The sequence below is a fragment of the Rhinolophus ferrumequinum genome, chromosome 12 (genome assembly GCF_004115265.2).
Source record: "Rhinolophus ferrumequinum isolate MPI-CBG mRhiFer1 chromosome 12, mRhiFer1_v1.p, whole genome shotgun sequence".
NCBI lineage: Eukaryota > Metazoa > Chordata > Mammalia > Chiroptera > Rhinolophidae > Rhinolophus > Rhinolophus ferrumequinum.
Window position 1 is genome coordinate 76,154,849 of NC_046295.1, and position 13,573 is coordinate 76,168,421.

The window sequence follows — 13,573 nt, forward strand, 5'->3', positions numbered from 1 at the left end:
GGTAAGGTGTATTAAATACATTTTAAAAAGCAGAGTACAGAACAGTTTACACTAATAGATGTTTACAATTTTCTCAGAAAGAGCACCCCAAAACTCTTACCAGTGATTATCTTTGGGAAGAGGAACTGGGAAAGCGATTTGCTACTCATTTTGTATTTTTCTGTACTGTGGTTTGAAGTTCGACCACATGCATGTATTTTAGAGATAAATTACACATTGATGTAACTTAGGTGGAGGCCCTCTGACGTGCCATGCAGGGGAGCAGTCAAGACCTACAAGAAACCAAGGAGTAGCCCATGCTGGGAAACTGCTGCTGCAGAGTGGACGGTCGTACTTGAACTTGACGTCTCTGTAAGAAGGTCTGAATTCCTCTACGTTGGGACCACCGGACCTGATAAATCAGGTCATTGGGTGTAGGTAGCACTTGTGGTTTAATTACGTCTTTTACTCCTCTTAGCCTGGACTTAAATTCCCTGCAAATTCCCTGCGTGTCAGTCTTGTAGAAGCTTTTACTCAAGAGTGTTTCTTGTTAACAGCTTTAGGCAGGAGTCTTTGAATCTCATTGTCACGACCAGAAGGAAGTGTTAAGTAAAGGAAAGGGGAATGAAGCACTTCCTTTCTCATTTTGCAGAAAAATGGAATCCCTCTCAGGTGTTAATCATGATCTTTCGTTTATCTCTTCAGTGTTTTTCTTTCATGTATAGTTCTCTACTTTTCTTATGAGACGAAGATAAAAAGCCACATACAAGAGGGAGAAGCCTCATTGTGAAACTATTTTCAATATTACAGACTCTTTTCAGAAATGCTTTATTATTCTCCCTTTTCTGCTGGTTTTTGTCCAGGACTCTGCACCTTTAAAAAGCCTGAACCCACCTTCCTCTTGCCTTTTAATTCCAAAAGTCACTGTTTACACACGCTGGTGTCATGGATATGCCATAATGAATAGGTACCATTGGGACACTTGGCAGGTGCCAGGCAGTATCTGTGTTTCTAGAAGGCAGCACAACCTCTGGAACCAGACTAGGGTCATCTATTAGCTGTGGGACTTTTGGCAAGTGTCTTCATTTCCTATTTCTTCATCTATAAAAATGGGAACGATCATAGCATTTGCCTCAAGAGGATCAAATTAATTAACATACAGGGTGTTTAGCACAAGGTACGTACTCATTATATGGAAGCTGTCATAGCACATTCATTGCATGAATTTCCCTCATTTCATTATTAAGCAGTAGGGTTGGGAAGCAGTTCTTCCAAGACCTTTCCTTGATAAATCAGTTACCTGGCTGTCCAAGGCCACAGAGCTCGGTAAGTGTTCTTGTTATTATTTGTATTGGACAGTGGCAGAGTCAGGGTTCATATCCAACAGGGTTCATATCCAAGTCTAACTTCAAAGCCAGTTCTCTTGGTTACCCCATCCTGCCTCCCTAAAAAGAGTATAATAACTAACCTTGATTTTACCATGTGCCAAGCAGCCACTGCTCAGTGCTTCCTGCTTCCTTCATATATTCCTCATAACAACCCACGAGGCAAGGACTAGTATTATTCCTATTTTAAAGATTAAAAAACTGAACTTGGAAAGGTTCTAAGGTACCTTGCCCAAGGTTTTACAAGTGGAAAGCAGGTATCATTTGAACCCAGATCTGACCCCAAATTCATGTTCCTAATGGTTTTATTATAATCTTTTCTTACCTTTTAAAAACTGGATGAGATATTTAAAATTTTTAAATGTTTCTTGTTTTTAATAAGTAATGCATTCACATAGTTAGAAATTTTAAGAGTCTGAAAAGATTACTGAAAGCTAATAGGCCTTCCAGCTACCCTGTCCCCCTCGCAAGAGACAGTTGAGGTTGTCTTAGTATATCATTCCAGAAATAGTCGGCGCTTGTCCATGTATGTGTGTATTGACACAGCGGTGTGTGTGTGTGTTCTCATATCACTTTCTACAGACAGCGTACGAGTACGTGCTGTCCTGCACCTTACCCTTTCATTCAGCGGTGTAGCATGGTGATGGTTTCATCTGTGCCAAAGAGCTTCCTCGTTTGTTTTTTCTAGCTGTCTAGTACTCTTTAGTGTGGGTGGACCATCATTTATTAACCAGTCCCCTCGTGATAGGCATTTAGTTTATATTGAATCTTTTGTTGTTATTAACAATGCGGTAGTAAATTCCTAGGACTGAAATTGTGCAACTCTGGGGGATGTGCATTTGTAATGTGGTGGGTGTTACTAAATGCCCTCCAAAGTATTTGTACCACCTTACACTCTTTCAGTATTATTTCTATGTATATGTAATGTCTGTATATGCATACATACTTTTAGAAATATCCTACCTTTATTGTTACCTGATTTTTTTTTACCAGCTTTAAGAGGTATAACTTACATATCATAAAATTCGCCCATCTTAAGTATACAATTCAGTGATTTTTGGTAAATTTATGAAGTCATACAACTATCGCCATAATCTCGTTTTAGACCATTTCTATTATCCAGAAAGATCCCTCCTCATTGGCAGTTGATCTGTTAACCTGATTTTTTGCTGTGTTATTAAATATCCATTCAGCAAATATTTATTGTCAGGCAGGAATCTGGCAGATAGTTACTAAAACAGATAAAAATCCCTGCCCTTGTGGGGCTTACAGTTTGTGGAGCTAACTTTGTATTCTTCTGTAACGTCATTTTAATAAAGACATAGTATTCAGCATATAGGTGTACTATATTTTAATGATTCCCTTCTCGTTGGACATTTAGGTTGTTTCCATTGTTTTGCTATTGTAATTGAATGTATTTATGGATAAATTCTTGTGCTATATTCATGATTTCTTTTATGATATAGAGTGCTGAATTGAGAGAAATGCCCATTTTAAAGCTTTTGTTATATTTGTCTCCCAGGAGTATATGAGAGCAGCCCTCTCCCTGTAACACTGCCAGCCTGAGTTGTGTTTTTAAGTCTTGCCAATTTGAGAAAGAAGAATATGTCTAATGTTAATTTTTATTTCTTTGTTTATTGATGAAGTTGTTAAGGATTTTATCTATGTTTAAAGGCTGTTTTAATTTTTATTTAGTCAAGTATTTATATTATTTGTCTATTTTTCAGTTATTATATTTAGCTTTTATTGATTGTAAGAGTTTTATACTTCTCTGCCATATATACTGTATTTTTCATAATTTGTCCTTTTTTGATAAAAGGTATTTTTTATATGCGCAAAAGTTTTTACTTAATAGTTAAGTCTGTGTTTCTTCTTCTGGCATCTGTTATTGTGTGCTTAAAAATGCATTCTCTAGAAGCTATTTTTGGGTATGTTGTGAAGAAGGGATCTAACTTTATTTGTATTATCCAAGCAGCATCTATTTCAAGAATTCTTCCTTTTTCATTGATTGCAAATGGCCCATGAGGCCCATCCTGGTCTGATTTCTTCCTGCCTTGACAGCCCCATGTGTCCTCTGAACCTACCCCTGCTCCTTGTCCCAACTGTACCACGATACCCCAACATTTCCTGCCTTCCTGACTCAGGCTCTCATCTTTGTACATGTGATTCCTTCTGTCTGGAAAACTGGAAGATTTCTCTACAGCAACCACCACTCCCACCATGTCTGGCTAACCTTTACTCACCCTTCGGGTCTCAATTGAAATATCATTTGTCCAAGTGGCTTTCTTTGACCACTCCCTCATTTTGAAAGATCTCATAGCTTTTATTGCAATTTACAACAGGAGAATTATAGTTCTCCTGGATCCCCAGTGCCTGGCATGTTGAAGATAGTACATACCTACCAATGAATTATAACCTAATCACTCATTTTGACATCTATATGTTTGGCTGCATATTTCTTTCTCTAAAGTTTCTTCAGTATTCATTCTTCTAGAGCTGCACTGTCCAATATGGTAGCCACTGGCCAGCCACACGTGGCTGGTGAGCACTTGTAATGTGGTTATACCAAATTGAGGTGAATTGTGGTGTAAAATACACATCAGATTTCAAAGACTGAAATGACTTTTTGATATTAATTGTTGAAATGATAATGTTTTAGATATATTGGATTAATAAAATGTATTAAAATTCATTTTTTTTAAACAATGTAACTGCTAAAAAACATTACACATACGATAGCTTGCATTATATATTGGTTGGACGGCAATGTTCTAGAATAATTTAAAAATCATTTTGTCAGGTTTCTAAGGAAGTACTCCATTGGGCTACATTATATTTATGAATTAATTTTGAGGGAAAGTATCCATCTTTATAGTATCAAATCTTCCTGCCAGAAGCATGATACGTGTTCATTTAGACATGTTTTTGTTCTTATTAAAATCTTACAGTTTTCTTCTTGTAGATTCTATTTTTTGTTTATCCTCTAGGTATTTTATTACTTCTGTTACTATTGTTGGTTGTAACTTGTCATTATCTTACCTAACTGGTTTTTTATGTACAGTACTTTTTGCAACCCTCCAGTTGGTAGATCCTGATTCTAACAGATTTTTTCCAAGTGATTCTCTTGTGTTTTCGATGTAAATAGTCATATCTGCCTTGAATAGTAATTTTGCCTCCTCTTTTCTAATGCTGTATGCCTTAATTTTTCTCTTGTTGCTTTGGCTGGAACTTCCAGAACAATGTTAAGCAAGAGAAGTGATGGGCAGACAACCTTTTATCCTCCCAGGCACTGACGGGAAGGCCTTCACAAAAGTGTTTACTAGAGTGTGTGCCAGGGAACACTAATTCTTTGGAATATTAATATGTGTACCTTGAGAGAAGAGTTTCACCATTAAATGAGTTTGCAAACTGCTGAGTTAAATAGAATTCTTGTCTGCAGGACTTTTCAGCTGGGTTATTATGCTAATGTGTTTTTTAATCCCTGGGAGATAGGGATATTGAGGCTAGCTCATGGGCGTGTGTTCTACTAAACAAAGTGTGGTAAATGCAGATATGATGTTTCCTTTTTAAGGATGATGTTGCCATTGGTTTGCAGTGGATGCTGTTATTATATTAAGGAAATACTCCATTCCTAGCTTATTGAATATTTTTTTCCTTACTTTGAAAGGGCATTTTAGCTTTCTTTAAGTGCATTTTGGCATAGTATTGATTTGGCCATATGGTTTTTCTCCTTTAAGTTACTGACTTTGCAAATTATATTGGTATATTTCCTAACATACAGCCGTCTTTACATTTGGTCATACTATATTATTCTTTTAATAGGTTAAATTTGCTAGTATTTCCTTTAGGACTTTAAAATCTGTTTACTGAAGTAAAGTGACAATTTTCCTTTTGCTCTTTTCCATCTCTGGTATCAGCTTTATGCCGTATGAACCAGGATGCTTTAAATGTTTTAACGTGCATCTAGAATAGTAGGAAAGGCCTGAAGATCATTTGTGCTTTAGTGTATCTGTTTCTTTTTTATTTAATTCTGCCAATTTATGTTATCCTAAAAATATGTTCATTCCATACAGATTTCAAATAGATTCCAGTAATAAATCTAGGATAAATAAGGACACAGTGTTCCTCTTTAATAAATAACTTCTTTCGACTCAAATGCTGATGTGATAAAAAAAATTCTGGTGTGATCTAGTCACACCAACCAATTGATACTTTTGTGTAAGAGTCTTAGATTTAGTTGCACATTGTCTTGTCTTGTAATTTAAAATTTTTTCTCTGTGTGAATTACTTTTTTGCCTGCTTTGGGTTTCTTTTGTTGTTTTTCTAACCTCGTGAATGATTTCATTTATTTTTATTTTTTTGTTGTTTCATGACAAAAATTTTTAAGGTACTGACTTTCCCTCTTAAATTTTGTTGTTGTTGTGTCAAAACCCTCAACATTTCATTATGAAAAATTTCAAACACACAGAAAAGTTGAATTTTACAGTAAATACCTGTATACCCACCATCTATCTAGACTCTTCACTTGTTAACATTTACTATGTTTGCTTTATCACATATCCATCGATCTCTCTTTTTGGATGCATTCTTAAGTAAGTTGAAGACATAAGTAAGCTTCACTCCTAAATCCTTCTTGCTGCAGATTTGATGTGTTTCCTTATTTTCGAAGTAGTTTTATTCCTTTTTGATTTTGTGTTTGATTCAGTACTGATTCAAGAGGTTTGCATTTCTATTGATTGGGTTTTAAAACCTAAAATATAATTGTTCGATCTAATTTTATTATGTTTGACCAGAGGAGGCGGCCTGGGCTATATATATAGACTGCAGTATTGAGTGAGGCAGTGCTGTGGATTCTGGACAAGAGGCAGCCAGCGTGTACCAGGTGTGCCGGTGTTGTGAGCACTCGTGGAGGAAAACATACTCGTGATGTCCATCACTCTTATTTTGCTGCTACTGACTCAAAACCCTTGCAGGGACTTTGGTCCCGTCCAACACTTCCACTGAGACATTTGCTACGCAGAGCCGAAGGGGGAAAAATGCACATAAAGACAACTCAAATTCTTCACTAAGTAGGGTTCAGCTCCACTCATTGTATGTGTCCAGTGTGCTGTATACTTGAAATACACCAGTTGGAAATATACACATAGGGCCGAACATGCTTTGATGAATGTACTTATTTTTTACTAAGTACGTCAAATCCGCAAAACTGTGAAACAGGGTAATATTTTTCCTAAAATGATACCGAATTCTCAATCAGAATCGAAGTAGCCCTACTCTGCGTGTTTTAATTTTGATCAAGATGAAAGTTAGGCAATTAGGGCACTAAGCTAATTGATCATTTGGTTATTGGGCTTTAGATGAATTAACCAAGACATGAAAGACTGAAAATAAGTAAGAGGAAGAATGGTGGTCCAGTAGCCAAAATGGTGGTGTTATTTTTGCAAGCTTGTGTTTATACTGCTTGTACTTAGGAGTCATGGTGAATTACAAAACTCTCTCTTTCCGCAGATTACGCTTCATGTCAGTAGAAATGGACAGCAGCAGTTTTATTCAGTTTGATGTGCCCGAGTACAGCAGCACCGTTCTGAGCCAGCTAAACGAACTCCGCCTGCAAGGGAAACTATGTGACATCATTGTCCACATTCAGGGTCAGCCATTCCGAGCCCACAAAGCAGTCCTTGCTGCCAGCTCCCCATATTTCCGGGACCATTCAGCATTAAGTACCATGAGTGGCTTGTCAATATCAGTGATTAAAAATCCCAATGTGTTTGAACAGTTGCTTTCGTTTTGTTACACTGGAAGAATGTCCTTGCAGCTGAAGGATGTCGTCAGTTTCCTGACGGCAGCCAGCTTCCTTCAGATGCAGTGTGTCATCGACAAGTGCACGCAGATCCTGGAGAGCATCCATTCGAAAATCAGTGTTGGAGAAGTCGACTCTGTCACCGTCGGTGCTGAAGAGACCCCAGAGAGTCGGAATGGAGTTAAGGACGGCAGCTTCTTCGCCAACCCCGTGGAGATCTCCCCACCATATTGCTCTCAGGTGCGGCAGCCCAGCACAAGCAGTGATCTTCGGATGGAGACGACGCCCAGCAAAGCTTTGCGCAGCCGCCTGCAGGAGGAAGGGCACTCGGACCGAGGGAGCAGCGGGAGCGTGTCTGAGTATGAGATTCAGATAGAGGGGGACCATGAGCAAGGGGACCTGCTGGTGAGGGAGAGCCAGATCACTGAGGTGAAGGTGAAGATGGAGAAGTCCGACCGGCCCAGCTGTTCCGACAGCTCCTCCCTGGGAGATGACGGCTACCACACCGAGATGGTTGACGGGGAACAAGTTGTGGCAGTGAACGTGGGTCCCTATGGGTCTGTGCTACAGCACGCATATTCCTATTCCCAGGCAGCCTCGCAGCCAGCCAGCGTCTCAGAAGCTTTTGGAAGTTTGAGTAATTCCAGCCCGTCCAGGTCCATGCTGAGCTGTTTCCGTGGAGGGCGTGCCCGCCAAAAGCGGGCTTTGTCTGTCCATTTGCACAGTGATCTGCAGGGCTTGGTGCAGGGTTCTGACAGCGAAGCTGTGATGAATAACCCCGGGTATGAGGGCAGCCCCCGGGAGAGGAGTGCAAGAGGTCACTGGTACCCGTACAACGAGAGGTTGATCTGTATTTACTGTGGAAAGTCCTTCAACCAGAAAGGAAGCCTGGACAGGCACATGCGACTCCATATGGGAATCACCCCCTTTGTGTGCAAGTTCTGTGGGAAGAAGTACACACGGAAGGACCAACTGGAGTACCACATCCGGGGCCATACTGATGACAAACCATTCCGCTGTGAGATCTGTGGGAAGTGCTTTCCATTCCAGGGGACTCTCAACCAGCACCTGCGGAAAAACCACCCCGGCGTAGCCGAAGTCAGGAGTCGCATCGAGTCCCCCGAGAGAACAGATGTGTACGTGGAACAGAAACTAGAAAACGATGCTTCGGCCTCAGAGATGGCCCTAGATTCCCGGATGGAAATTCACACAGTGTCCGATGCTCCTGATTAAGCTGGTAAAGAAGTGCACCGAGACAAAGCACATTAATCAATGCGTATTTGTGATTTGCTTTGTTGTTATCTTTCGTTTTCCCAACCATCTGGAAATCTCTTGGTCTCTTGGCAGTTTTTTCTAAGGTTTCTGGAAGGAACACTTCATTGGGTTTATCCTTTCCCCACCCTCTCTCCCCCAAGGAGCTCAAAGCATGAAGGGCATCGTATCCAGGGAAAACACAGGCTGACAGTATCCCTCTTTGGCTGAACTCTTAGTCCCAAATCTGCCAGTGATTTCACTATGCCAACTGGTTGACCCTACATTCTCTGCCAAGAGGCATACTCTCTCTGGTGCCATCACGCGCTGGCACCAGTGCGTTTCCATAGAGAGAGACTAGGATGCCGTCAGCTGATACAAATGGGTAACCTTTTCTAATTTAAAATTACTTTTAGACAATTTATATATATATATAATAAAGTGATTATTATATATATAGTATATATACATTCTCAAATTTGATTTTATTCTGGTTGAGGTGAATGTAAGAGGAATATATAATTTAATGCAATGTGAACAGGGCTTTTGACTCTGTCTCTGACCTAATATGTTAGGGTTTTGCCCCTTTATTTCCCTTACAAAAGAATGTTAATAGGTTTTCATATATAATAATCATTGTGTCCAAAAGCAAGCAAAGCAAATCACAGTGTTCATAGCTCTGCTTCATAACAAATACATAAACCAAATGCCATAAAATGTACTCAACTCTAGTTGGAAACCATTTGGGATTTTTGTTCGTTGTCCAGGTAGTAGGCTGGATGACCCGTGGTGCTGACCTTTTTACATATTGTAGTGTTTTATTAGCCAACCCCAAAGGAGCAGTGGTTTTCAGTGTTTTACTGGCCTACGAATCTACCTGCATTCCGTACTGTAGAAACATACCAGGTAACTACATCGAATCACTCTATCATGAGTTACTACTCGCACTGAAGGAAAGGGATTTGTAGTTCTGTCTACAATATTCTCCACGCAGTGTTGTGGTTTTGTTTTTTTTCTTTCTCTTTTCAAACAGCCAGTTTCAGGTGCACAGCAACTTTTTCTACATGCAGTTCCCAGGGAAACTGCAGAACTTGGAATTTGTACTTTTGTAAAGATATACTCTATGGGAATTGCAAGCAATATATCTTAGTATTGTGTGTGCTAACGAGAGCCTCAGTGGCTCCCCCACTCTCTCAGTGTTTCCTGCTTCAAGAAACCAACAGTTCAAAAGCCCTCTGAGATACTCTGTGTGTCACCAAATCTGTGTGTCACCATTTTTTTGGTCACGTGGTGCTATCTTTATGTTATGTATCTTTTAGGTCAGTATAGTTGTACAAAATGTGAAATCAAATGGTAATAGTGAATTACTATTTTTTTCCTCTCTTGAGTTCAGAGCTTGAAAAGAGACCTCAAAAGCATGTGCTGGCAAACACATTACTGTATAAAAACACACCTGAGTCCTATTTGAATAATATTCTATTAGTACTTTAGGAAACGTCTTCAGTTCTCTATTTTGTTCACCGTGTGCTTCTAGTAAGTAAACCGAACGGGCTTTACGAGATTGCTTCGGTACTGTATACTTGGACAGTCATTTTGTGAGCAAATTGGGGGTGAATTTGTGCTGACGCTGCCTGTGGGATGTCAGCACTCCAGACTCTCTGCTTGATAACCTTGGCTGTGCAACTCACAGCCAGTGCGTCCACAGGAGCACAGCACACACCACCTAAAAGAAAAACAAACAAAAAGACCAACCTCAGAGGAGTACAAAAGCAGACGTTTGCTGGTTTTCCATGCTTTTTTGGCTCTTAAAATACCAAGAATGGTGGGGGTTGGGGGCGGTATTTTTTGTTTTGTTTTGTTTTGTTTTTTGGTTATTTTAAGAAAACAAATCATTCAGGCCCTTGTGCGTGATGGCCCCCAGGGGTGGTAGCCGTGCAGTGGCATCTCTTTAGCACACAGGATCTGTTCACACGTGAACTGCTGCACCACACGTCAGTGTTACTACGTACATATTACACTCGAATCCTGCTGCTCCCAGGAGCAGCTTTTGCTAAATCGGGTATATCGTATGCCTTCTCCTGTCAAACTGCCTAAGTAAGGGGCTTGTTCTCTCCCTGGAGCACTTGTTCAACTCCTGTCAAAGCCGCGTGCCTCAAGGGGAGGCTGGACCCCAAGTGTTTACCCACTTAAATATGTTCTGGGGTTTCAGGTAAATGTTTGTGATTTTTTTTCTTACACGAATAAGTTTGGTTTTGATTTTTTCTCTTTTTTTCTTTTTGAAGAATTAAATGCAAAAAATTTGTGTTGTGATACAACATTACGTTTGTGACAAGAAATGTCCAAATCAAGGACGTGAGAGGTGAGGCTCAGGGAAGGAACCTCCTTTCCACTCAGGCTTGGGACCTCGTGAGGGGTCTCCAGAGCATTCCGTGATATGTCAGACAAGGTAGGAGGGGAGACACTTGGAGCAAGCTCCTTGAAGATCCCAGTTCTTGTCACCGTGTCCGTCTTACCCTTATTTACACGGAGTTCTTTGTATGTGTAAATTTGTTTAACTGGTTTGAGTTTACCAAAGAGTGACTTATCCAAAATTGTCTTTGACAAAAATATACATTGCTTTGATTGTACAGTTCAGGTTCAAACATTGTAATGGGACTGTTAAGGGGCAGAAAATGGATTGAGTTTCTCTCTAATGATCATGACTCCACATTTTGCGAGTTCCACTTGCTCCCATTCATGTTGCTAACACTTTACCCTTTCCACTGCTAGCAGTGTTAAGAATGAATTCTCAAGCCATAACACAGTACTGTAAGGTTCCACAGGGCTTCGAGGGGTCGGCGCGGAGGCCGGCACCACGTGTGGCCTCTGAGCGTGCGCGCCTTCATGCTTCTCAGTGTGCGTGGCGGGTGGCAGATATACTCCATTCAGATCGGGCAGCAGCAATTACTTGTGCCTTGTCACACGAGGATGTGCCAGGAGGATTGACATGACCACAGAACAGAAACATGCTCCCCGAAGTTCCCATCTCCGCAGGCGAAGTACGCTGTGTAACTCCTTAGAGCGACTCTTTGGAAAGCAAAGTCCCTATTTCTGTACAGTTTTAGATTAGATGGTTCATTTATAACAAATGCAAAAATCAATTAAGAGAAAAGTGATATGTGAAGAAATCTTTTACAGTAAAATATATCCTGAGTTCCTACAGATTTGTTCATAATTGAGTCTCTTCTTGAGCTACCTTTCCCACACATAGACAATGTGAAGACAGTGGCAGCGTCCTTTTCTATAGGGGTTTTACCTGTTATTACAAACTGTGAAAACAAAGAATTTTATACTTTTACTGTTTGTGCTTCTGAACAGTTATTTTCATTCGAATCAGTTCTCTACCCTCTAATTTCTACTAAAGTTGTAAATACATTTAGAAATTATATTTGTAAATACAGTATATGAAGACAAGTTAATTTTTTGGTCCGTGGAAAACCTCCCAATTGGCTCTGCCTTGGCAGATTTTTTTGTTTTTGTTTTTTGTTTTTTTTTTTAACAGCAGAAAGGATACTGTCGGTTCACTGTTAAGCAGAATATACTGTAGATCTGAATTAATCATTTTTAAATCTTCCAGAGCATGAGTAGATGTCTTTTCTAATGAGAACAGTTATAACCAAGTCTTTGTTTTCCCTTAGCCCAGACCGTAGGCCTGCATATTTTCGTGTGTGGTTTTGTTTTTACTTTTGTTTTCACAGCCTAGACTCTAGGAAGAATCTGCAGGAACACAAAACAAGGGCTGGGGGGTGGGAAATCATCTATGTGAATGAGCTTTACTTTAAAGAAATCAATGTATTTTATTTTAACAACTTTTTCTATTAGTTACTGTGATTATTATTATTTTTTGTCGTCGTCGTTATTGTTAAATTCTGTAATGGTTTCCTGTGAAGCCTCCACTGAAAGGGACTCAAATATGCAACACCTAAACTATTTTCCAAGGGCACACGCCCCTTGAATGGTGCTTCTAGACTGGTCAGGGTTATTTATTAAATTTTATATATGAAAGTATTGGGGAATTATGTAAATTCTTTATATGAAACTATCTAGTACATAAATCATAGATTTCATATTACTCAGTGCAGCTGAACTAAAAGTTCAGAAGAGTCATTCACATTGTTCCAAATTTGTAATGGTTGTCACATGCCACATACGTCTTTTTCAGTAAGTGCCAGAGTGCTTCCACTGTTTCTGCCCAGTGCTTGACTTCTCGGCCCGGAAGAGAACCTGTTTTCTCTGGTTCCCCTCTGGGTCTGCACAGACAGGGCTGCTGTAGTTCTTGACCAAGCCCTGGAGTTAGCCTGGCCGCAGATTCAGTAAACGGACCTCTTGCTGCCCCTCAGTGACAAGTATGCTGTGAATTCAACCTTCGGCCTTGCTGCCCAAGCCTTTGGTTGCTGCCCTGACTATATAGTAAGAGGTAAACTCACCTGGTTTCTTTGAGAATGACCATTTTCCTAATGTGAAAACCATCTCTCTCACCACTTTTATTAGTAGGGCTAACATTCTTTTCCGTTATAAATGGTTGAGCAATTTGAATGACTTAACAATGTCATTATCTTGCAATATAAACTGGTAACCTCACAACTCCACACTTCATCACCATGTGAAGTAAATGAAGCTAGCTAAGCGGATGCTGTATCAACTAGTAACTTGCCATTAAGGATTATTTTATAGCATGAATTTAAGACTATTTATTCAAATGATATTTTACTCTTGTATTCATTTTGTTTTAGATTTGTGACATGAATATTTCAGTGCTGCTTAATTTTGTTCTGAATTCTTGTTTCTTGCTTGTAAATGGCTTTTTTATGGTATAAATACAGTCAATGGAAATTGCTGTTTGTAAATAAAAATGCTGCTAGAGCAAATGCGCTGTGGTCTCCCTGTGTTTTTGCCCCTTCTGGCCTCTGGGTTTCACTGGCTCTAACAAACATCTGCAGTGTCACATTCTGTAACTGCTGTTTTCTAAAGGTTAGGATTTCATAAGAAGCTCTTGTGCCACTGTGGTGCTGGGAAGAGCAGGAAGAAGCAGGTCTATTTCTGACCTTTCTTGAGTGCGGCGAAGACTGAGTTGTCAGGGGCCCCAGCCTGTACCCAGGCTTCCCCAGAAGGAATCGCT

The 13,573-nt window shown here is 39.9% G+C and overlaps 1 protein-coding gene across 4 annotated transcripts in view; it reads left to right on the forward strand.

The window, feature by feature from the left end:
- The window catches only part of ZBTB34 (zinc finger and BTB domain containing 34), a 39,741-nt gene extending 26,419 nt beyond the window's left edge, over positions 1–13,322 (forward strand). For 3 of the 4 annotated variants that reach the window (XM_033122572.1, XM_033122571.1, XM_033122573.1), the window contains one exon: positions 6,873–13,322. In XM_033122572.1, coding sequence (XP_032978463.1) covers positions 6,873–8,397 — 1,525 coding nt within the window. In that variant the 3' untranslated portion in view covers positions 8,398–13,322. Of the gene's footprint in view, positions 1–267; positions 414–6,872 lie in introns of those variants that run through there. The other variant, XM_033122574.1, reaches the window with a different exon arrangement.
- The last annotated feature ends 251 nt before the right edge of the window (positions 13,323–13,573 follow it).